This window comes from Bombina bombina, chromosome 11, assembly GCF_027579735.1.
Source record: "Bombina bombina isolate aBomBom1 chromosome 11, aBomBom1.pri, whole genome shotgun sequence".
NCBI lineage: Eukaryota > Metazoa > Chordata > Amphibia > Anura > Bombinatoridae > Bombina > Bombina bombina.
The window spans coordinates 81,277,829-81,300,503 of NC_069509.1; the positions used below are offsets into that span (position 1 = coordinate 81,277,829).

A 22,675-nucleotide genomic window follows, 5' to 3' on the forward strand; every position below is an offset into this window, starting at 1 on the left:
AGAGGGGCTAGGTAGAGAAAGGAAGAGACTACTGGGAAAAGAGAGAGGGAGTTTGTAGTGAAAGGTAGAGACTACAGGGGAAAGAGAGGGGTAGGTAGAGAAAGGAAGAGACTACAGGGAAAAAAGAAGGGGTAGGTAGAGAAAGGAAGGGACTACAGGGAAAGAGAGAGGGGGAAGGTAGAGAAAGGAAGGGACTACACGGGAAAGAGAGGAGAAGAGACTACAGGGGAAAGAGGGGGTGGTAGATAGAGAAAGGAAGAGACTACAGGGGAGAGGTGGGTAGGTAGAGAAAGGAAGAGACTACTGGGAAAAGAGAAGGGGTAGGTAGAGAAAGGAAGAGACTACAGGTAAAAGAGAGAGGGGGTAGATAGAGAAAGGAAGAGACTACAGGGAAAGAGAGAGGGGGAAGGTAGAGAAATAAAGAGACTACAGGGGAAAGAGAGGGGAAGAGACTACAGGGGAGAGAGGGGGGTGGTAGGTAGAGAAAGGAAGAGACTACAGGGGAAAGAGAGAAGTGGTTTGTAGAGAAAGGAAGAAACTACAGGGGAAAGAGGGGGGTAGGTAGAGAAAGGAAGAGTCTACTGGGAAAAGAGTGAGGGAGTTTGTAGAGAAAGGAAGGAGACTACTGGGGAAAGAGGGGGTAGGTAGAGAAAGGAAGAGACTACTGGGAAAAGAGAGATGGAGTTTGTAGAGAAAGGAAGAGACTACAGGGGAAAGAGGGGGTAGGTAGAGAAAGGAAGAGACTACTGGGAAAGAGAGAGGGAGTTTGTAGAGAAAAGAAGAGACTGCAGGGGAAAGAGGGGGGTAGGTGGAGAAAGGAAGAGACTACTGGGAAAAGAGAGGGGTAGTTTGTAGAGAAAGGAAGAGACTACAGGGGAAAGAGGGGGTAAGTAGAGAAAGGAAGAAACTACTGGGAAAAGAGAGAGGGAGTTTGTAGAGAAAGGAAGAGACTACAGGGGAAAGAGGGGGTAGGTAGAGAAAGGAAGAGACTACATGGAGAAGAGAAGGGGTAGGTAGAGAAAGGAAGAGACTACAGGTAAAAGAGAGAGGGGAAGGTAGAGAAAGGAAGAGACTACAGGGAAAGAGAGAGGGGGTAGGTAGAGAAAGGAAGAGACTACATGGGGAAAGAGAGAGGGGGTAGGTAGAGAAAGGAAGAGACTACTGGGAAAAGAGAGAGGGGAAGGTAGAGAAAGGAAGAGACTACAGGGAAATAGAGAGGGGGTAGGTAGAGAAAGGAAGAGACTACTCGGAAAAGATAGAGGGGGTAGGTAGAGAAAGCAAGAGACTACAAGGAAAGAGAGGGGAAGAGACTACAGGGGAAAGAGGGGGTAGGTAGAGAAAGGAAGAGACTACTGGGAAAAGAGAGAGGGAGTTTGTAGAGAATAGAAGAGACTACACCGGAAAGAGAGGGTAGGTAGAGAAAGGAAAAGACTACTGGGAAAAGAGAGAGGGAGTTAGTAGAGAAAGGAAGAGACTACAGGGGAAAGAGGGGGGTAGGTAGAGAAAGGAATAGACTACTGCGAAAAGAGAGAGGGAGTTTGTAGAGAAAGGAAGAGACTACAGGGGAAAGAGGGGGTAGGTAGAGAAAGGAAGAGTCTACTTGGAGAAGAGAAGGGGTAGGTAGAGAAAGGAAGAGACTACAGGTAAAAGAGAGAGGGGAAGGTAGAGAAAGGAAGAGACTACAGGGAAAGAGAGAGGGGGGTAGGTAGAGAAAGGAGGAGACTACAGGGGAAAGAGAGGTAAAAGAGAGAGGGGAAGGTAGAGAAAGGAAGAGACTACAGGGAAAGAGAGAGGGGGGTAGGTAGAGAAAGAAAGAGACTACAGGGGAAAGAGAGAGGGGGTAGGTAGAGAAAGGAAGAGACTACTGCGAAAAGAGAGAGGGGAAGGTAGAGAAAGGAAGAGACTACAGGGAAATAGAGAGGGGGTAGGTAGAGAAAGGAAGAGACTACTCGGAAAAGAGAGAGGGGGTAAGTAGAGACAGGAAGAGACTACAGGGAAAGAGAGGGGAAGAGACTACAGGGGAAAGAGGGGGGTAGGTAGAGAAAGGAAGAGACTACTGGGAAAAGAGAGAGGGAGTTAGTAGAGAAAGGAAGAGACTACAGGGGAAAGAGGGGGGTAGGTAGAGAAAGGAATAGACTACTGGGAAAAGAGAGAGGGAGTTTGTAGAGAAAGGAAGAGACTACAGGGGAAAGAGGGGGTAGGTAGAGAAAGGAAGAGACTACATGGAGAAGAGAAGGGGAAGGTAGAGAAAGGAAGACACTACAGGGAAAGAGAGAGGGGGGTAGGTAGAGAAAGGAAGAGACTACAGGGGAAAGAGAGAGGGGGTGGGTAGAGAAAGGAAGAGACTACTGGGAAAAGAGAGAGGGGAAGGTAGAGAAAGGAAGATACTACAGGGAAATAGAGAGGGGGTAGGTAGAGAAAGGAAGAGACTACTCGGAAAAGAGAGAGGGGGTAGGTAGAGAAAGGAAGAGACTACAAGGGAAAGAGAGGGTAGGTAGAGAAAGCAAAAGACTATTGGCAAAAGAGAGAGGGAGTTAGTAGAGAAAGGAAGAGACTACAGGGGAAAGAGGGGGTAGGTAGAGAAAGGAATAGACTACTGGGATAAGAGAGAGGGAGTTTGTAGAGAAAGGAAGAGACTACAGGGGAAAGAGGGGGTAGATAGAGAAAGGAAGAGACTACTGGGAAAAGAGAGAGGGAGTTTGTAGTGAAAGGAAGAGACTACAGGGGAAAGAGGGGGTAGGTAGAGAAAGGAAGAGACTACAGGGAAAAGAGAAGGGATAGGTAGAGAAAGGAAGGGACTACATGGAAAGAGAGAGGGGGAAGGTAGAGAAAGGAAGGGACTACATGGGAAAGAGAGGGGAAGAGACTACAGGGGAAAGGGGGGTGGTAGGTAGAGAAAGGAAGAGACTACAGGGGAGAGGGGGGTAGGTAGAGAAAGGAAGAGACTACTGGGAAAAGAGAAGGGATAGGTAGAGAAAGGAAGAGACTACAGGGAAAAGAGAGAGGGGGTAGATAGAGAAAGGAAGAGACTACAGGGGAAAGAGAAGGGGGTAGGTAGAGAAAGGAAGAGACTACAGGGGAAAGAGAGGGGAAGAGACTACAGGGGAAAGAGGGGGTGGTAGGTAGAGAAAGGAAGAGACTACAGGGGAAAGAGAGAAGTGGTTTGTAGAGAAAGGAAGAGACTACTGGGAAAAGAGTGCGGGAGTTTGTAGAGAAAGGAAGCGACTACAGGGGAAAGAGAGAGGGAGTTTGTAGAGAAAGGAAGAGACTACAGGGGAAAGAGGGGGTAGGTAGAGAAAGAAAGAGACTACTGGGAAAAGAGAGAGGGAGTTTGTAGAGAAATGAAGAGACTACAGGGGAAAGAGGGAGGTAGGTAGAGAAAGCAAGAGACTACGGGGAAAGAGAGAGGGGGAAGGTAGAGGAAGGAAGAGACTACAGGGAAAGAGAGAGGGAGAATGTAGAGAAAGGAAGAAACTACAGGGGAAAGAGAGGGGAAGAGACTACAGGGGAAAGAGGGGGGTAGGTAGAGAAATGAAGAGACTACTGGGAAAAGAGAGAGGGAGTTTGTAGTGAAAGGAAGAGACTACAGGGGAAAGAGGGGGGTAAGTAGAGAAAGGAAGAGACTACAGGGAAAAGAGAGAGTTAGAGAAACTGAAACATATTATTTGGAAAAGAGATGGGGAAAAAATGGATGAAACTGCAAAAAAGAGAGAGGGAGGAAGAGAAAGAAACTAGAGGCAAATCTATGAAGGATTAAAGGGACATGAAACCCTACATTTGTCTTTTAGGATAAAAATAGAACATACATTTTTAAACAACTTTTCAATTTACTTCTTCCATCATTTTTCCTTGATTCTGTTGGTATCCTTTATTGAATGAGCAGCAATGCCTACTGTGAGCTAGCTGAACACATCTGTAAGACAATGACAAGAGGCATATACAGTATGTGCAGCCACCAATCAGCAGCTAGCTCCCAGGTCCTGATCCTACCTACGTATGCCATTCAACAAAGGATACCACAAGAGAATTAAACAAGTCAGATTATAAAACTAAATTGGAGAGTTGATTACAATTGTATGCTCTATTTGAATCATGAAAACAAAATCTGTTCTACATGAATATCAGGAACAGAGAGAGAAGCACAGAAGGTAATAAAGAAAGTGTGAGGAACAGACTAGAGGGGGAAGAGAGGGTCAGCAGAAAAAAGGAAGAGATTGCAGGGGAGAGAAAGACCATACACAATTAGAATATAGAGATTGAAAATACTGTTATGAATTGATTGGTAAAATGGTGAAAAGCGTGAGACAGGTGAGGAAGAAACCGTGTAGAACAGAGGAATGGAGAGAGGATGAGACACCAAAGTTTTAAAGGGACATTCTTCAACACATAAGCTCACAAGCCTACCTGTCCTGTAAATAACAATGTAAAAGAGGTGCCCATCAGAGAGTTACATGGGCAAAGCCCTATCCAGGGGTCGACAAATCTGTTTAAAATTTAGGAGCTAGTAAGAATATTTAGGAGCCAGACAGTAGTATTTGTAAATAGATCTATGGAGAATAACCAAAAAGTTAGGAGCCAGGACTAAAATACTAGGAGCCAGTGGCTACCTGGGTTTGTCAAGCCCTGCCCTATACCCTTCATATAACTGTTGCTGTCATGCACATAATATTACAAGACTTTATTATATATTGGTGCTTTCTAAATAAAGAATAATAATAAATGAAATATACACACATGCATTTCCTTCCATAAGGCTGGTGAGAGTCCTCGACTTCATTCCTTACTGTTGGGAAATACAACACCTGGCCACCAGGAGGAGGCAAAGACACCCCAGCCAAAGGCTTAATAGTCCTGTAATGGGTATGTTCCCTTCAAGAATGGACTGGCGTTTTAAGTAATCATGTCAACCTCTCAGTGAGAGTATTGATGAAAGTTAGAGTCTGGAGATACAGGTAAAGTTTTTCTGCGAACCCATCCAGACGCCTAACAGCTCTTGAGCAATCAGATTTAACAAGTTTCACTGCTTGCTGTTACACACTCAAGTCCATATCAGAGCATCGCTGCAAGCCTGTCACACTTGAGAGGCTGTGCCTGTTCCACAGCATGGATCCTGGAGGGTAAGACCGTTTTATATATACACTTTTGCTTTACAGGATCACAGTGTGGCTCCTTTATGCCTCGATAGGATCAAGGGTTAATATCTCCTTCAGGGAGATTATTTGAACAGCTAGGGATTATTAATAACTGCTTTAATGTGAGAGTTTTTTGGGCTCATAGACTATGTGCTTTTGGCTTGGAACAAACAGCTTTCACTTATGTTTTTGAGTGTTGCGCAAGCTAATAATAGTTTAGCTTCTTTTTCATAGCAGGGGTAGTCCTGTCCTATGCACCACGTGACCGGGTGCGGTTTTTTCATTTTCCTACGATCCTGCTGCGGACATCACTCCTAAGGAGAGCGTTTTCACTGTTAGCTGTCTGGGTCTAGGAGGTGGTGAGTGCCCCAGCCATTGGGATTATAAAGGTGCCATTTTTTTTAATAAAAGCGTTCTTTTTTGTCTGTCCTTTTGTGGATATATCTTAGCTATGGAGGACTCTGATACTACACTAGAAGGTTCCGCTCCTTCTGTACTGATTAATAATTCCTGTTTATATTGTGAGGAGGCCATGGTTTGCCCGCCTGCTCAATTTTGCTCCATTTGCCTAAGCACTGTTCTAAAGTCTAAGAAGGGAGACAAACCTGCTAATACTCATAGCGCTATTAACCCTCTGAGCCGTCTACCTCTCAGGAATCTGTGTCCCGAGAGATTACTACCCTTTCTACAATACCCGCTCCACATGCAGTTCCCTGTGGCTCAACTAATCCTCCATCTGGAGGGGGCTTTTTTCCTGCAGACTTTATCGCGCAGTTACAATCGGCGGTGTTTGCGGCCCTGAGTACCTTACCTCCCTCTAGCAAACGTAAGAGAAAGGTTAAACATAGTTCTCCTGACCTAGAGTCATCTAAATATTTGTCGGATTTAGCTACTATGTCCCAGCTATCTAAGGATGCTTTAACCTCTGTAGCTTCAGAGGGTGAACTTTCTGAGTCGGAGACTTCAGTTTCTAAACCACCTTCAGCAGAGGAACCCTCCTTTAGATTTAAAATTGAGCACCCGCGTTTTTTATTAAAGGAGGTTCTGTCTACACTAGAGGTTCCAGAGGCTAAACTCCCTGAGGAACCTAAGATCCCTAAATCAGACAGGGTTTATGAAGACAGGAAAGTCCCTCTGACTTTTCCTGTACCAGTTAAGATGGCGAACATTATAAGTAACGATTGGGAAAGAATAGGAACTTATTTTTTTCCCCTTGTCTACTTTTAAAAAATTATTCCCAGTCCCTGAATCTCAATTAGATTTGTGGGGCTCCATCCCTAAGGTGGATGGCACTATTTCTACGCTGGCTAAGCTTACTACTCTTCCTCTGGAGGATAGTTCTTCTTTTAGAGAGCCTATGGACAAGAAAATGGAAACTTTTCTGAGGAAGGTGTTTCAACATACAGAGTTTTTATTTCAACAGGCGGCAACTGTAGCCGCGGCTGCTGGAGCAGCTACATACTGGTGCGACACTCTGTCGGAGCTCATTGAGGTGGAGACTCCCCTCAAGGAGAATCAGGAGAGAATTAAAGCTCTGAGAATTGCTAACTCCTTAATCTGTAACGCGAATATGTAAATTATTCGCCTAAATGCAAAGGCTTCTGGCTTTGCGGTCCTAGCCAGCCGGGCTCTCTGGTTGAAGTCTTGGTCTGCAGATATGACTTCTAAATCCAGACTCCTTTCTCTTCTTTTCAAGGGGAAGATTTTATTCGGTCCAGGTTACCGGAGGGAAAAGTCCCGCCGAGAACAAATCGGCATGAAGGGCCTGCCCCCGATCCGGGATCAGATCGAGTAGGGGGCAGACTGTCTCTTTTTTTCAGATGCTTGGTTCCAGGATGTACAGGATCCTTGGGTCCTGGAGGTTGTATCTCAGGGGTACCGGATAGGATTCAAATCTCATCCGCCCAGGGGCAGATTCCTACTCTCCAGACTGTCTACAAGACCAGAAAAGAGGACTGCCTTTTTAGGTTGCGTTCGGGATCTCTCCTCTTTAGGAGTAATTGTCCCGGTATCTACAGCAGAAAGAGGTTTAGGGTTTTATTCAAGCCTTTTCGTGGTTCCAAAGAAGGAGGGAACTTTTCATCCAATTCTGGACTTAAAGTGCCTAAACAAATTTCTGAGTGTTCCCTCTTTCAAGATGGAGACAATATGGTCAATTTTTTCTCAGGTTCAGGAAGGACAGTTTATGACCTCCATAGACCTGAAGGATGCATACCTTCACGTTCCGATACACAGGGAACATTTTCAGTTCCTGAGGTTTGCCTTTCTGGACCAGCACTTCCAGTTCATAGTTCTTCCGTTTGGCCTAGCTACTGCTCCAAGGATATTTTCGAAGCTTCTGGGGGCTCTTCTAGCCGTTGCCAGAACACAAGGTATTGCAGTAGGGCCTTACCTGGATGATATCTTGGTACAGGCACCATCTTTTCGTCTAGCAGAAGAACACTCGGAGTCCCTTCTCAGTCTTCTTCAATCACATGGATGGAAGATAAACTTGGGAAAAAGTTCTCTTACTCCAAGTACAAGGGTGAATTTCCTGAGGACAATAATAGACTCCATTTCCATGAGAATATTACTCACAGATCAGAGACGTTGCAAGCTAACTACTGCATGTCTTGCCCTCCAGGCCTCCTTGAGACCCTCAGTGGCCCAGTGTATGGAGGTGATCAGACTCATGGTGTCCTGTATGGACATCATTCCCTTTGCCAGATTCCATCTCAGACCCTTACAACTATGTATGCTGAGACAATGGAACAGCAACTATTCAGATCTGATCTAACAGATTGTGCTGGACAACCTGTCGAGAGACTTGCTCTCTTGGTGTCTTTGTCTAGATCATCTGTCACAAGGCACGTCCTTCTTGAGACTGTCCTGGGAAATTGTGACTACAGATGCAAGCCTTTCCGGCTGGGGAGCCATTTGGGGTGCCAAGAAGGCACAAGGGCTGTGGACTCAGGAGGAGTACTGCCTTCTAAACAATATATTGGAACTCTGGGCAATCTTCAATGCCTTGAAGGCTTGGCCCCTTCTGTTTTCATCCTAGTTTATCAGATTCCAATCAGACAATATAACCTCGGTTGCCTACATCAACCATGAGGGGGGAACAAGAAGTCCCTTGGCGATGAGAGATGTATCTCAGATACTAGAGTCGGCGGAGACTCACAGATGTAAGCTGTCAGCGATCCATCATTCCGAGTGTGGACAACTGGGAAGCGGACTTCCTCAGCAGGCAATCCTTTCACCCAGGGGAATGGTCCACCCTGAGGTGTTTGCAGAGATATGCAGGGAGTGGGGGACGCCGGAAATAGATCCCATGGCATCCCGCCTCAACAAGCTCAATAACAAGTACAGGTCGAGGTCAACGGATCCTCAGGCAGAACTGATAGATGCCCTATCAATACCATAGAGGTTCAGACTCATATCTTTTTCCTCCATTACAGCTTCTCCCTCGTGTTGTGGCTCGCATCAAGCAGGAGCGAGCATCAGTGATTCTGATTGCTTCATCGTGGCTGTGAAGGACATGGTTTGCGGATCTGGTGGGGATGTCCTCATCTCCTCAGTGGAGGTTACCTTGTCGCAGAGATCTGCTGATACAGGGTGCCTTCGTTGATCAAAATCTAGATTCTCTAAGGCTGACTGCGTGGAGATTGAACGCTTAGTCTTAGCCAAGAGAGGTTTTTTTGAGAGTGTTATCGACACTCTGGTTCAAGCTTGTAAGCCAGTTACTTGTTGTATCTACCATAGTGTGGAAGACTTGCTTGTACTGGTGTGAAGAGTGTGGCTTTTCGAGGAGGAGCCAACTAGGAAACTGTACAGTCGCACATTTCAAGTGCTCCGGCTCTAGTATTTATAAAAAGCAAGATTATGGACTGTTCCAGCTTGAATATTTGGCCCTTCATCAAGATTGACCAGTACGAGTGACCTGCGAACCTAATTATAAGGAGAGCTTTCCTGGAATGACTGAATTCCCTGATTTTGGTGCATAAATTGCTGACAAGCAGCTTTGAGGGCAGCCATCTTGGGCCTATCACTGCAGCATTATCCTCTAGAACGCTGCCCCTCACTACCTCTAACTATGGAGACTGCGGAGCAAATTATGGTGGACATACACTCTTTTATAGCTGATTGCCGCAGTGTGTTTGAACGCCTCACAACCCAGGCGCCCCGGCGGATGGAGGTCATGTGTGCGGCCCATGCTGATCACACACCCAATTGCACGGCTAGACATGAGAGTTTAAGAGCGGAGTATGGGCCTGCAACGGTTCACCTGGTCTGGGGAGATACCGCAATCAAGACAAGCAAGGGTAGGCAACCGGCACCCTTAGAAGCTAAACCTCCAGCTGGTTCGGCTACACATACAACGCTCAGACCAGCTATGTCACACAGTCATGCTGACTTCAATCCGCAAGTAATTGCTCCTAAGATATATGGGAGCTGCCTAAGGTCCCTAGAGCTGCATAGTACACTTACCGGTACAATAGCAAAGAACCCACACGATCTCCTCTGTGCTTTAGCGATTACCTTGCTAGCTTCACGGCGGCCTCCAGTAACAGACTGTGCAATCCGTATCCTGATGAGAGGCTGGGACCCCGGTGGCGACCGGGATTATCTAAACTTTGGCATCAAACCTGCTTCAGGGAAACTATTTCACACTATATGAGCAACCCCGCGCTTGACTATAGAAACAAGTCATTGATACTTCAGTATAGTAGTAGTGAGCTCAGTTTCTCAATACTCAATGCTGCAGAGTATACGGATATCTGTTCACACTGTTTACATTATTGCTCGTGCAGCCTCTCATCTACAGCTCTCCCAAACAGCTTTTCTCAATAGGATCACATTATCATTTAGATGGCAGTGCTTCAAGGAGCGATATATAATTTGAGTAATGTCTGGTTTATACACATGTAGAGCATTACTTATAAAACGTTCATAATATCATTTATGCCGCATTCATTTACATCACATCATCCCTGAGCTCTCCACCACGAGTTGGCTTGAACTGGCTGTTACCTTCAAGCCCCCTTGTTATTTACTGAATCTCTCGCAGACTTATTCCCTAGTTTGTTTGATGCAATGTTATGTGGACATCACCACAGTTGTTAGTTGTTCATAAAGTTCCAAGTCTCAAGGGAAATATGCACCTCTTTATGTTTTGTTCTTTTTTACTGCTCTTACCATCTATCACCATCTTGTTAATTTAGGCCCTTATTATTGTTACTCTGTCTGAGAAACGATTCCTTATCATACGCTGTCTTGTCAATGCTCACTGTTTCACTCTTAACATGTTGCTATATAATGGGGGCATATTGTGTCTTAAATATTTTAGTGTTTGATTTACCTGCTACATACGTGCAATTTCTTATATTTACAGGCTCCTTACTGTTTACTGTTTATTGGTACTCATAATGTTCTATACTGAACCTGCATGGTGCTCTCATAACTGCAGATCTCTACATCTTACGCATATGTTTGGAGCTTAGGCACAGTTTTTAGCTACGACTTATTGCTGCCAGCGGCCGGGGCAGCTTATTGTCTATAATCTGCAAAAATATAGCTCCACAGATAAGTTTCAGCCATAGTTTCTTTAGGCATGTTTCTACTGTTATATTTATAATGATTTTATAGCCATAGCAAAAGCAAGCAATTTAAATGCTAACCCAATGTGAATTTATAGGTAGGAGCACTGTAATTATGATACCTATTTAAGTTTGTGTGATAAGCAGACCTCAAACACTACATGATGACCTGTCTTCCAGTGCAGGCTGGACCTGCGCTAATTCCTTGATACTTAGCTCCTTGCTCCTATATCCTATATAACAGAGCTACATAACCCCTGGTATTAAAAATATCCTGAATTCTTGGGATCCATTGAGCAGAATATAGTCTGGAAAGGCACAATTCTCTGACAATTTCCACTTAACACATTTAAATAACCACCCCCTTCCCCCCATATCTTGAATTCTGTATCTGGAATTCTTTTTTATACAGGACACAGCATTGACCTACCATATAAACAACCTGTTCCTCTCTATCCTCTAATAATCCATGAGCCCTCGCTACTTTCAACGCAGACTATGAGCCTTGCTCAGGTATTCAGACTATCATCTTCACTCTACCACCTCCTCCCCCCCCCCCCCCCCCCCCGCCCTTCCAGTTTAATGTACCTCCTAAGATAGGAAGGCTAAATACGCGGCTTATCTTGCTAATGCCGCACCTTCACAACTTTTAACATTACCTACTGATTAAGTATGCTAAATTCTTTCTTTCCCTATTTTGAACTAGTATCTAGATTAGGTCCGACAGTGGCCCATTGAGTTATCAGAAAGATGTACCTTGCTATTAATATTTTATATGTATTAGGTTACCTTGTCTATGCGCATTTATGTTCTCTTGTCTACTTAATTCAATTTACACAAAAGATCTCTCAACTATTAAAATTACCAGGATACAACGTATAACACTAAATATCCCAAATTTATACACAACTTTACCAAGTTTTTTTACCGTTATACTACCCTATATTTCTATATGAGGTGTTAATAAATGTATATAAAAAGAGGTTCTCATTTAGAGATCCTAAAGTGGTCTCTCAGCTAGACATAGCCCCCTACCTATGGTTCTGTGTCTATTAATGAGGTCCGAGAGTGGCCTCTTTTGTTAGTTAGGAGGCATACAGAATGTTAGGCATAACACTTGTATAATATGCTTCTGCATTCTCCCTTTCAGAATTGTATTATGCTGTTACACAGAATTGTACTATATGTTCCCAGCATTTCATTATCACCGTGTATGTTTTTCACATCTTATGTATGCCTTTTTCAGAACCTCAATAAAAATAATTAAAAAAAAAAAAAAAAAAAAAAAAAAAAGAGTGTGGCTTTTCCTGGTATAAGGTTAAGGTTGCCAGAATTTTATCTTTTCTACATGATGGACTAGAGAAGGGTCTATCTGCTAATTCCCTGAAGGGACAGATATTGGCCCTGTCGGTGTTACTGCACAAGAGATTGGCTGAGCTTCTGGATATGCAGGTTTTTGTTAACGCTCTGACTAGGATCAGACCTGGATCTGGGGTTCCGCCTTGGAGCTTCAATCTTGTTCTTAGTGTTTTGCAACAGGCTCAGTTTGAGCCTATGCATACTGTTGACATTAAATTGTTATCTTGGAAGGTTCTTTTTTATTAGGGTTCCTCCCTAAGGTGGTGTCAGATCGTAACATTAATCAAGAAATTGTTGTTCCTTCTTTGTGTCCTAATCCTTCTTCAGCGAAGGAACGCTTGCTTCACAGTCTAGATGTGGTTCGTGCCATGAAATTCTATCTTCAAGCTACTAAGGAATTCAGGCAATCTTCCTCTTTGTTTGTCATCTATACGGGGAAGCGTAAGGGGCAGAAGGCTACTACGACTTCCCTATCTTTCTGGTTGAGGAGTGTCATCAGCTTAGCTTATGAGACAGCGGGACAACAGCCTCCTGAGAGGATAACGGCTCATTTCACTTGAGTAGTGGCTTTCTCCCGGGCTTTTAAATACAAAGCCTCTATGGATCAGATTTGTAAGGGGGCTACCTGGTCCTCCTTACACACTTGTTCTAAATTTTACAAGTTTGATGTGTTTGCTTCGGCTGAAGCAGCTTTCTGGAGAAAAGTTTTGCAGGCTGTGGTGCCCTCAGATTTGGGTCCGCCTCTCTTTTGTTCCCTCTTGTTATTCATTCAGTGTCCTCTGGAGCTTGGGTATAGTTTTCCCAACAGTAAGGAATGAAGTTGTGGACCCTCCCTGCCTTATGGAAGGAAAACATAATTTATGCTTACCCGATAAATTCCTTTCCACGACCCCACCCGTAATTTATTTTTGTTGAGCGGCTCCTTTTTTATATTATTTCTTCTGGCACCTTTATACCCTGATGTTTCTCCTACATTTCCTTGTTCCCTCGGCAGAATGACTGGGGGATAGGGGAAGTGGGAGAGATATTTAAGCCTTTGGCTGGGGTGTTTTTGCCTCATCCTGGTGGCCAGGTGTTGTATTTCCCAACAGTAAGGAATGAAGTCGTGGACTCTCCCTGCCAGGAAGGAAAGGGATTTATCTGGTATGCATACATTTTGTTTTCTATTTATGTCACTTTACATCATTATGTAGATGTTGACAGCAAGTATGAACCACTGGGCGAATATAATGTACCTCTTTCATTCTTTGGGGCCGATTTATCATGTGCCGGGCAGACATGATCCGCTGTAGGGGATCATATCCGTCCGACATTGATAAATGCTAACAGCATACGCTGTGTGAAATCCTTGTGCAATACCGCCTCCTGCACATTTGCGGGCAATCTGTACACATCAGTAAGCCAGTGACAAAAGTCATATATAGGCTGCCACCAATTAGCAGCTAGCTCTCAGCTCCTGAGCCTACCTATGTATGAATTTTGACAAAGGATACCAAAAGATTGAAGCAAACTGAATAATAGAAGTAAATTGGAAAGCTGTTTAAAATTGTATCCCCTATCTGAATCATGAAAGAAAAGTATTGGGTCTCATATCCCTTTAATTCCAAACCAAAATGCACTAATGTACATTGCACTTTTAGCTGTAATACCAATTAAAGGGATAGTCTAGTCAAAAATAAACTTTTATGATTCAGATAGAGCAGGCAATTTTAAGCAACTTTCTAGTTTGCTCCTATTATAAATGTTTCTTGGTATCTTGGTGTTCTCTCTGTATCTTTATTTAAATGTAAGCTTAGGAGCCGGACCATTTTTTGTGCTTGCTGATTGGTGGTTACATTTAGAAACCAATTAGAAAGTTCTACTCAGGTGCTGAACCAAAAATGGGCCAGCTCCTATGCTTACATTCCTGCTTTTTAAAATAAAGATACCAAGAGAACGAAGAAAAAATGATAATTGGAGTAAATTAGAAAGTTGCTTAATATCGCTGCTTTATCTGAATCATAAAGTTTTAATTTGAACTATTCCTTTAATTTCCGAATGTTCATTCTTAGTTTTATTTGCTTACTCTGTAGTCCTGGGACGTTGCTGTTCACAAAAATATGCTCCCTTTTTGCTGCAATTCTTTGGAAAGTAAGTAGGTATTTTTTGCTCATTGGTTTAACAAGGTTACAGTGTAGCCAGAGAGAGTTGGCACAAGCCTATTTCAGTTGCATAGACCAGTGAACATACACAGAGAATTCCAGGGTTATGTGCTGTATAAACAGTGCGTAAGCATTGGCATAGACTGGGGTTCCCATGGGAGATCTGCAGACTAGAGACCATATTTAGGCCGTGAGATATTTTATGATGCCCGCACTTGGATGCACACAAGCAGAAGGAAAGGTGCACAATGTCGGCTGGCATTTGGAGCAGGCTAGGCAGAGAGAGTTTGAAAAACAAAATCTGAAACTTTGCAAGAATTAGAGTTAAAACATCTGTAGGGAGCGGGCCCATTTTTGGTTCAGGACCTGGGTTATGCATGCTTATTGGTGGCTAAATGTAGCCACCAATAATCAAGCACTATCCAGGGTGCTGAACCTAAAATTAACCAGTTCCTACGCTTTACATTCCTGCTTTTTAAATAAAGATAGCAAGAGAACGAAGAACAATTGATAATTGGAGTGATTTAGAAAGTTGCTTAAAATTGCATACTCTATCTGAATCATAAAAGACAAAAATTGGGTTATGTATCCCTTTAAAGGGACATAATACCCATATGCTAAATCACTCGAAAGTGATGCAACATAACTGTAAAAAGTTGAAAATATCACCTGAACATCTATATGTAAAAAAAAGAAGATATTTTACCTCAAAATTTCTTAAGCTCATCGGAGTAAGTGATTCTATGATCCCGAGCTATTATTTTTACCGTCATCTGCATGGTAAAAAAAGAACAGACAATGAGCTTCAGCATTTGCTTTACTGTAATCTCATGGGATTTCACCAAAATCTTCCAAGATAAGCATCCTGATTGACTGCTAAAAGGGATATGAAACCCAAATGTTTTCTTTCATTATTCAGATAGAACATGCAATTTTAAGCAGCTTTCTAATTTACTTATATTATCAATTTTTTCTTCGTTTTCTTGGTATCTTTATTTGAAAAATCAGGAATGTAAAGCTTAGGAGCCAGCCCATGTTTGGTGGTTCAGCACCTGGGTAGCGCTTGCTGATTGGTGGCTAAATAAAAAATTGATAATAAGAGTAAATTAGAATGTTGCTTAAAATTGCATGCTCTGAATCATGAAAGAAAAAAATTGTGTTTCATTTCCCTTTAAAATCTCTTTACAATGGGATCTAGCTATTGAGAACATTTTGAGGTAAAATATATTCTTTTTTTAAATGCTCATGTGATATTTCTAGTGAGCTATTTATGACTTTCAAGTGATTCAGCATTTTGGTATCATGTTCCTTTTAAATAAAGTTTGATAGTGCTGAATAACATTAGCCAGCGGATTCCTAATTTTATTTGAGACTTGGGTATACTGAGGGGCCAGCCATACAAGGTATTAGGAGCCAATAAATGATTTTATATAGTTATGTATGATAAGGAATCCAAAAAGTTAGTAGTTGAAACTAAAATATTATGAGCAGTTGCTCCAGTTATTTATCAAGGCCTGAAATAGGCTGTGTATTCATACAGATATGCTGTAAATTTGAAGCAAGATACTGTAGCTTTAGGACCGTAAAATCAACAGATGCACAATAAAATGACAATGCAATAGAACTTACTTTGAATTTCAAATGAGCAGGCTTTTTTTCTGAAACATTTGCAAACTCTTTCCCCCCTGTTACCATGTGACAGACATCAGCGAATCACATATATGTATACACTAGCAGGGGGTGTCAATCAACCCGATCGTATTCGATCGGGTTGATTTCACGCAATCTCTGTCTGCCTCCTCAGAGCAGGTGGACAGGTTATTTAGCTGCGGTCTCGCCAGAAACACGGCCCTTCAAGCTCTATACAGAGCTTGATAAATGGGCCCCTATGTGTCATTTACCGTGTTAAGCTTCACAGACTAGTTCACATCGGTTCATACAAAAGAAGAAAAGAAAAAAAATAATAGTGAGACAACTAATATTCTTTACCTTTGCTTTTTTATTGTAAAAAAAATTCTGCTAGTGAAAGTGTTGACATAACTTCTGTGAGCAGTGAGGTCCGCAACTTGACTTCACATTCCATGAAAGTGTAACCCTCTATATTGTAACTTTTAAACCCAAATCTATCGGCCTGATGATCTAAAGCTTTCTTTCCTGACAAGGTTTTCTAAAAACTCTCGTCAGTACAGCGTGGCCCATCAAAGAAATATAGAAAGGCAAATTTGAGCTTGAACGTGATTTAGAGCATAATTAAGAGTGTGTAGCCCAAAACATTGCTCTACTTGTTTAATGCCTAATAAACAAATGAAAATGTGAGCTATCTGGTGTGCTGCTGCATTTGTTTTTGTTTTTGGATATTGTTGTCTGAGGTTTTTGGTGCAGGAACCTAATATTGGTTAGACCAGTAGTGGAGAGTATATCTGTTTTTTGGATTGCTATTTTTGTTTGTCAGTGAAATGTGGGAAAGCTGTAATAAAGTATGTTGTATTAATGTGTTTCTTTAAAGCATGATAAATAGGAAAATGTAATATTTTTTAGTAGACAAGGGATTAAAGTCATTAGGACAAGAAGGGGAAAAAATTCTGAATTCTTCCTGTTTTTTTTTTCTTCCACAGATAACAAGCCCAAGTCATGCAGTCTTTTCGGGAAAGGTGTGGTTTCCATGGCAACCAGCAGAACTACCAACCAACTTCACAGGATTCCTCACGCCTGGAGAATTACAGGCATCAAAGTCAGCCGGGACTCAACTGTGAGCGTCAGAGACAGGTCACTAAAGGCTACTATACCCAGCCATCCTACCAGGGCTATGAAAACAACACAGGAGAGAAATATCCCAGAGGGGACAAACAAATGAATGTCCAGCAGCTTCAAGGCAGGGTTTCCTTTGCCAGTTTTCCAGAAGGCAGTGTGTATCCTGCGCAGTATTCAGGAGAGGATGGGATGCAGAACTGGGGGCAAGCTCAGACTTTGGTTGGGGCAAAGTATGAGGAAAACCTTATAAAGAAGATAACTGGGGAGGGTAGAGGGTACCAAGATCCAAATCGCCAACTCCCATTTCGCTCTCAAACTCTGCACCACCAACAGCAATCAACAATGTCCTATGCCAAGATGCCCAGACAGAAGGTACAAAATGATGTCAGGGCGTCACCCCTCTCTTTCTCCCAATCCCCCCACTTCAACCAGAGTTTTCCCACACAGTCCCCCACCTATTCATCTGTGGCTGGGGGCAGCCAAGTTTCTCACTCCTTTAAGAGCTGTACAGCACCCTCCAATCCTCCTCATGAGCTCCCCATAGCTAATACTGGTCAGAGAGTGCAAGCGATGCATGGATACCAGTCTACTAGGTTAACATCCTATGAGCAGCAGCAACGTCAACATGCCCAAGAAACACTGCACTACCAAAATATGGCAAAATACCAACATTACAGTCAACAGGGTCAAACATACTGCCAAAATGAGACTCCCAGTAGGACTCCAGAACAGTATTACCAACCATTCAGCCCCAGTGCCAATCATTCACCTGGTCGTTCAGTTGGCAGATCCCCATCTTATAGCTCTACACCATCTCCCCTTATGCCAAACCTTGAGAACTTCCAGTATAACCAGCAGCAACAGCACAACACTGGCTCATTCCCTTTAGGTATGTCTGATCACAGTCATTATATGCCCCTCCTGAATCCCTCACCCACAGGAACTTCTAGTCCAGAGTCACAAAGCAAAAGTTTGCAAAATGACAAAATCCCAGAGACTTTGTTGTCTGACCTCAGTCTTCAGAGTCTCACAGCTCTTACTTCACAAGTAGAAAACATATCTAGCACAGTGCAACAAATTCTGATGTCAAAGGCTGGCATCCCACAGAAGAAAGGAATTAAAACATCTCCAAGAACTTCTGAACAAATGAAGGGGCAACACTGCAGTCCTGAGAGCACCACATATTCTACTGAACAATTGGGAACCCCTCTGTCTGAGACTCTGGGAACACCACAGTCTGTACATACAGAGATTCAAGATGGAGACTACCTCAGTGGCTCAGAGGACCACATTGAAAGGAATTACTTGTGCTGTGGTCCAAGCCAGAGTCCAGGGAGAGCTAATAACTCCAAAATGAAAACAGAATCCATTTCCACATGTTCTGTGACTTCACCAGACAACATGTCATCAAAGTCCAATGATTCCTTCCAGAGTATTCATGCTAGCCTCCCTTTAGAGACATTTGCAAAGCTGGTGAGCAGTGAGAGGGAGTGCCCACATTTACTTGTGAATGCTTTGTCCCAAGAGGAGCTGTCTACAGAAATCATTGCACTGCAAGATGCAATTGAAAATGAGAAGGCAGAGAAAGCTTGGGCTGATTCCCCTGTGCTTGATAATGATTCTTCAAAATCACCCTTCCACTTAGAAAACCACACAGACTGTGTGGATTCTGTCGTTAAAAGCACTTGGTCCAACAAGAGGAATTTAGAAGATTTTACTGAAGCTTTTAAAAAAAGCAATATAGAGACAACTGAATTGACTAACCACAATAACACAGATTTCAGAGCCAAGTCTTGTGACAAAGAGCTGATTTCATCAGAGCCAACAAAATCCATCAAGGCAGAGAATTCTTTGGAGTTTAGTTCTGAAACTATTGTTAAGGCTGCTACTTCTAGTGCCAGTTATACCCCCTATTCTAATACAACAACAGATACAAACTGCTCAAAGACTACTGACCCTTTTGACTGGACAGATAAAAACTTAAATGAATCATGCCTAAGATGGAAGGAGTTAGAGCTGAGCCTGCACTCATCAGATCTCCACAAAGGTTTGTTTCAGAGTAAGGAAAGTAAAATTGACTGTCAGCTTGATGTGCCTGATGTGGAAACACCATTGGAAAATGACTCTGGAGAAGAGTTCAACAAAGAAGGGGCAGATGATTTGTCATTTGAAGATGTCAGTAAAGCAGACAATGAGAAGTGGCTGGAAGATACAAGAGACTGTTACACTGAAGATGAATTTCAAGATATTCCTGATATTCCATCCCAAAAAGAATCCAATCTTGAACCAGAAGATTATGCTTCTTTGTGTGATTTTTCTGACAGAAAATCATTTATATATGACGTGTCAACTCCAAAGCCTTTAGTGGTTTCAGAAGAATTATCTTCTATCAATACTCCAGGATCTGTAGAAATCCCAAGTACAGAGGAGAAGGAAAACTCTGTACCATCTTCTCATTTGTCTGGTCACTCTATAAGCCTACTTGGTCCAGCTGTGGGCACAGAGTCCAAAGTTAAAAGCTGGTTTGAGTCAACTCTGCCACACATTAAAACTGTGGAGGATATAAAAGAAAAGAGTGAGCCGGATGCTGAAACTACAGAAACCAGCATGGTGCAGCATTCAGTCCCTGAAAAGATTGAAGAAACCTGTGTTAATACAGAGGATAATCAACTGTTAATAAAAGCTGAAGAGGAGCTTAAGAGTAAACCAGTCCGCCGTAGAAGAAATCAGAGTAGAATATCTAAAGCCACTGAGCTAGATAATGTTTTTAAGAATACTTCTGTTGATGTAATTGGAGCTTCAAATGAAGAGAAGAGCCAAGCAAATGAGGTGAATTTGATAATGCCAATTATTGTGGCAAAAGTTCCAACAGAAGACATGCCAGCCAGGATGTGCACGCGCTCCTCTACTGCAAAGGTGGAGCCTCAAGTACATGGACCGATTTTAGGACTGAAGGCACCTCTTCAGGAGAAGCTTACTAAAAGAGGGCCATTTGGAGTAATTCAAAGAGGCCCTTTTAAAGCTGGTAGAAGAAGTGGCAAGACAGCTGTCAAAGTCATGACCTCTTCAAATGACCAGAGTGCTTTTGTGTTTCAAAAAAAGTCATTGAGGCACCTTGCTAATACAAAGAAAGATAAGGAAATAAGTTGTAAACTTAAAAAAGATGAAAGGTCTATGATATTGAGGTCTAGGAACAAGAAAGAGGAGCTCTTCCAAACTAAAAGGAAAAAAGGAAGGAAGGGAATAAAATTGGGGCTAAAAAAACGTTCTGCCTTGAAAAAGATAATTGCAAGCAATTGCACAGTATCAGAGACATTAAAGATAATGCCAAAAGTAAGACAAAAAATGAAGCTTTCAAATTCAGGCATTGGAATAAATGTTAAGAATTCTGAGCGAACATTGCACTCTCTAAAAAGAAAACCCAACTTCATTTCTCCAATACCAGCCAAAAAGAAAAATGTGATTTTACGCCACAAAAAAGAAAAAGTAGAAAAACCTGAAACGCCTCCAAAATTATTCAAGAAAATTAAGTCAACAAAAAAAACAAAGGTCAAATTAACGATTGCTGCAAAAAAGGCTTGCAAAGTCATCCTAAACAGCACTTCAGTACGAACAACTCAGGAGGTCTGTTTAAAAATTGGTTCTCGATCTTACGGAAGTGCCATTAAAACAAAAGTCCTGCCACCTAGGAAAGGTAGAGGTCTAAAAATGGAGGCAATAGTACAAAAAATTACTTCACCAAATCAGAAGAAGCAAGGAAGCACTGGTGCAGGGTCCACCTGCCCTGTGACCAATAGTAGTAGCATTCTTGTGCATGGAAGTGATCTAGCAGCTTCTAGCTCACTTTTGGAGGATTCTGAAATGAAGACATTGAACCAAGACATGACCCAGAATTCTCATACCAAATCAGAGTCCGATCTGCACTCTTTAAACTGCAGTGGTTCAAACAGTAGATCTTTGAAAGGAAAACCAGCGCACAAAAAAAAGGGGAGATCAGTGTCCTTGCACAGTGAGTTAGGCACACACATATTGGCTGAACCAGAAAGAAAATCTCCCAATGCCAAAAGACTAAGCATTGATCCAAAACAAAGACTCAAGAGAGGGAGATCCAGAGGTGCCATGAGCACATCCAAAACATCAGCAAAGAAATGTGTATCTTCTCCTTCTGTGCATCTTACGTCTAGAGAAAAGGCTGCCTCAAAAAGTGTCCTGTTAGCCAGCAAACATCCGCCCAATGAGTACAAACAGACAAAAGTCAAGCAGTGCTCAAGTCTACCTAATGCAACCAAGCAGCTTTCATCTCAAACAAGGACTAGAAAGAAAGCAAAGTATCCCACATTCAATGGCTACACTAAGAGACAGCGTAAGTCATCTTCTCTGAGCAAATCTACAAACCGAGTTGGTGGTAAACGCAGGACAACAAGGCGTAGTGCTCCCCTAATTAGCCCCAAAGAGCCAGAAATCAAGCTCAAGTATGTGTCCTCTAAACCTGTGAGGACAGAGAGTAGATCCCAATTGTTTTCCCCATATGTTCAAGTAGAGAAAAGAAATGAGTTCACTACAACTTGCACAGTAATCAACACTGTTGGAGAAGAGACCAGGTTACTTAAAGAGAGGAACACAACTCGTACAGTAACTCCCACTCAGTCTTTTGCTAGCCCAGGTTCTTTGCCCATTTCTTCTAGGATGCAGTTAGGGCCTCTTGTGTCCAAGGCTATGACCACGGGTTGTCTTGTCTGTTGCCTTTGTCAATGTCCAGCCAATTATAAAGACTTAGGAGATTTGTGTGGGCCTTATTACCCAGTGGACTGTCTTCCCACCAAGAAAATCAGGCCAAAAGATAAATTAAGAGCAGAAGAGACTTTAGTGGAAAGGTCACTCAAGGCAGCAGACAGTGTGTGCACAACAGGGATTGGGAAACCGTTTTGTCTGGACAGTGGAGCTGTTGACCCAGCCAAACATAACAGTCTGCGTTCCAGTGCCCGTAGCCTGTTAAGAAAACTCCCAAGCTGTTATTGCTGCAGCAAAAAGACAGAGGTGATGGGGGCTGAGAAACCCAAGAGGCATCAGTGCAGCAAGAACCCAGAGCCCCCACCCTTGGAAACAACTACAGAAACAAAGGAGCACTGGGTACACGAGGCCTGTGCTGTTTGGACCAGCGGAGTTTACCTGGTGGCAGGGAAATTGTATGGAGTACACGAGGCTATTCAGATGGCAGCCACAGGGGTACGTTTTCCCTAAATAACTAATATATGTTTCCTTTTATGTATTTGTTTTTTTATATTGTACAGTATAATTTGCTGTGCCGTGTACACACACACAGAGAATAGCGTGGACATTTTACAGTTATACAGTATGCACGGAACTTCAGTTTCTTTGTTATTCTGTTTAAAGGGATACTGAACTCATTTTTTTTGTTTCGTGATTCAGATAGAGCAGGCAATTTTAAGCAACTTTCTAATTTACTCCTATTATCAAATTTTCTTCATTCTCTTGGTATCTTTATTTGAAATGCAACAATGTAAGTTTAGATGCCGGCCCATTTTTGGTGAACAATCTGGGTTGTTCTTGCTGATTGGTGGATATATTCACCCACCAATAAAAAAGTGCTGACCAGAGTCCTGAAACAAAAAAAAAAGCTTGCCTTCTTTTTAAATAAAGATAGCAAGAGAATGAAGAAAAAATGACAATAGGAGTAAATTAGAAAGTTGCTTAA

At 42.6% G+C, this 22,675-nt stretch overlaps 1 protein-coding gene across 6 annotated transcripts in view; it reads left to right on the forward strand.

The window, feature by feature from the left end:
- The window catches only part of RAI1 (retinoic acid induced 1), a 602,776-nt gene that overhangs the window by 477,782 nt on the left and 102,319 nt on the right, over positions 1 to 22,675 (forward strand). For all 6 annotated transcript variants that reach the window (XM_053694390.1, XM_053694387.1, XM_053694388.1 and 3 more), the window contains one exon: positions 16,824 to 22,185. In XM_053694390.1, coding sequence (XP_053550365.1) covers positions 16,840 to 22,185 — 5,346 coding nt within the window. In that variant the 5' untranslated portion in view covers positions 16,824 to 16,839. The remainder of the gene's footprint in view (positions 1 to 16,823; positions 22,186 to 22,675) is intronic.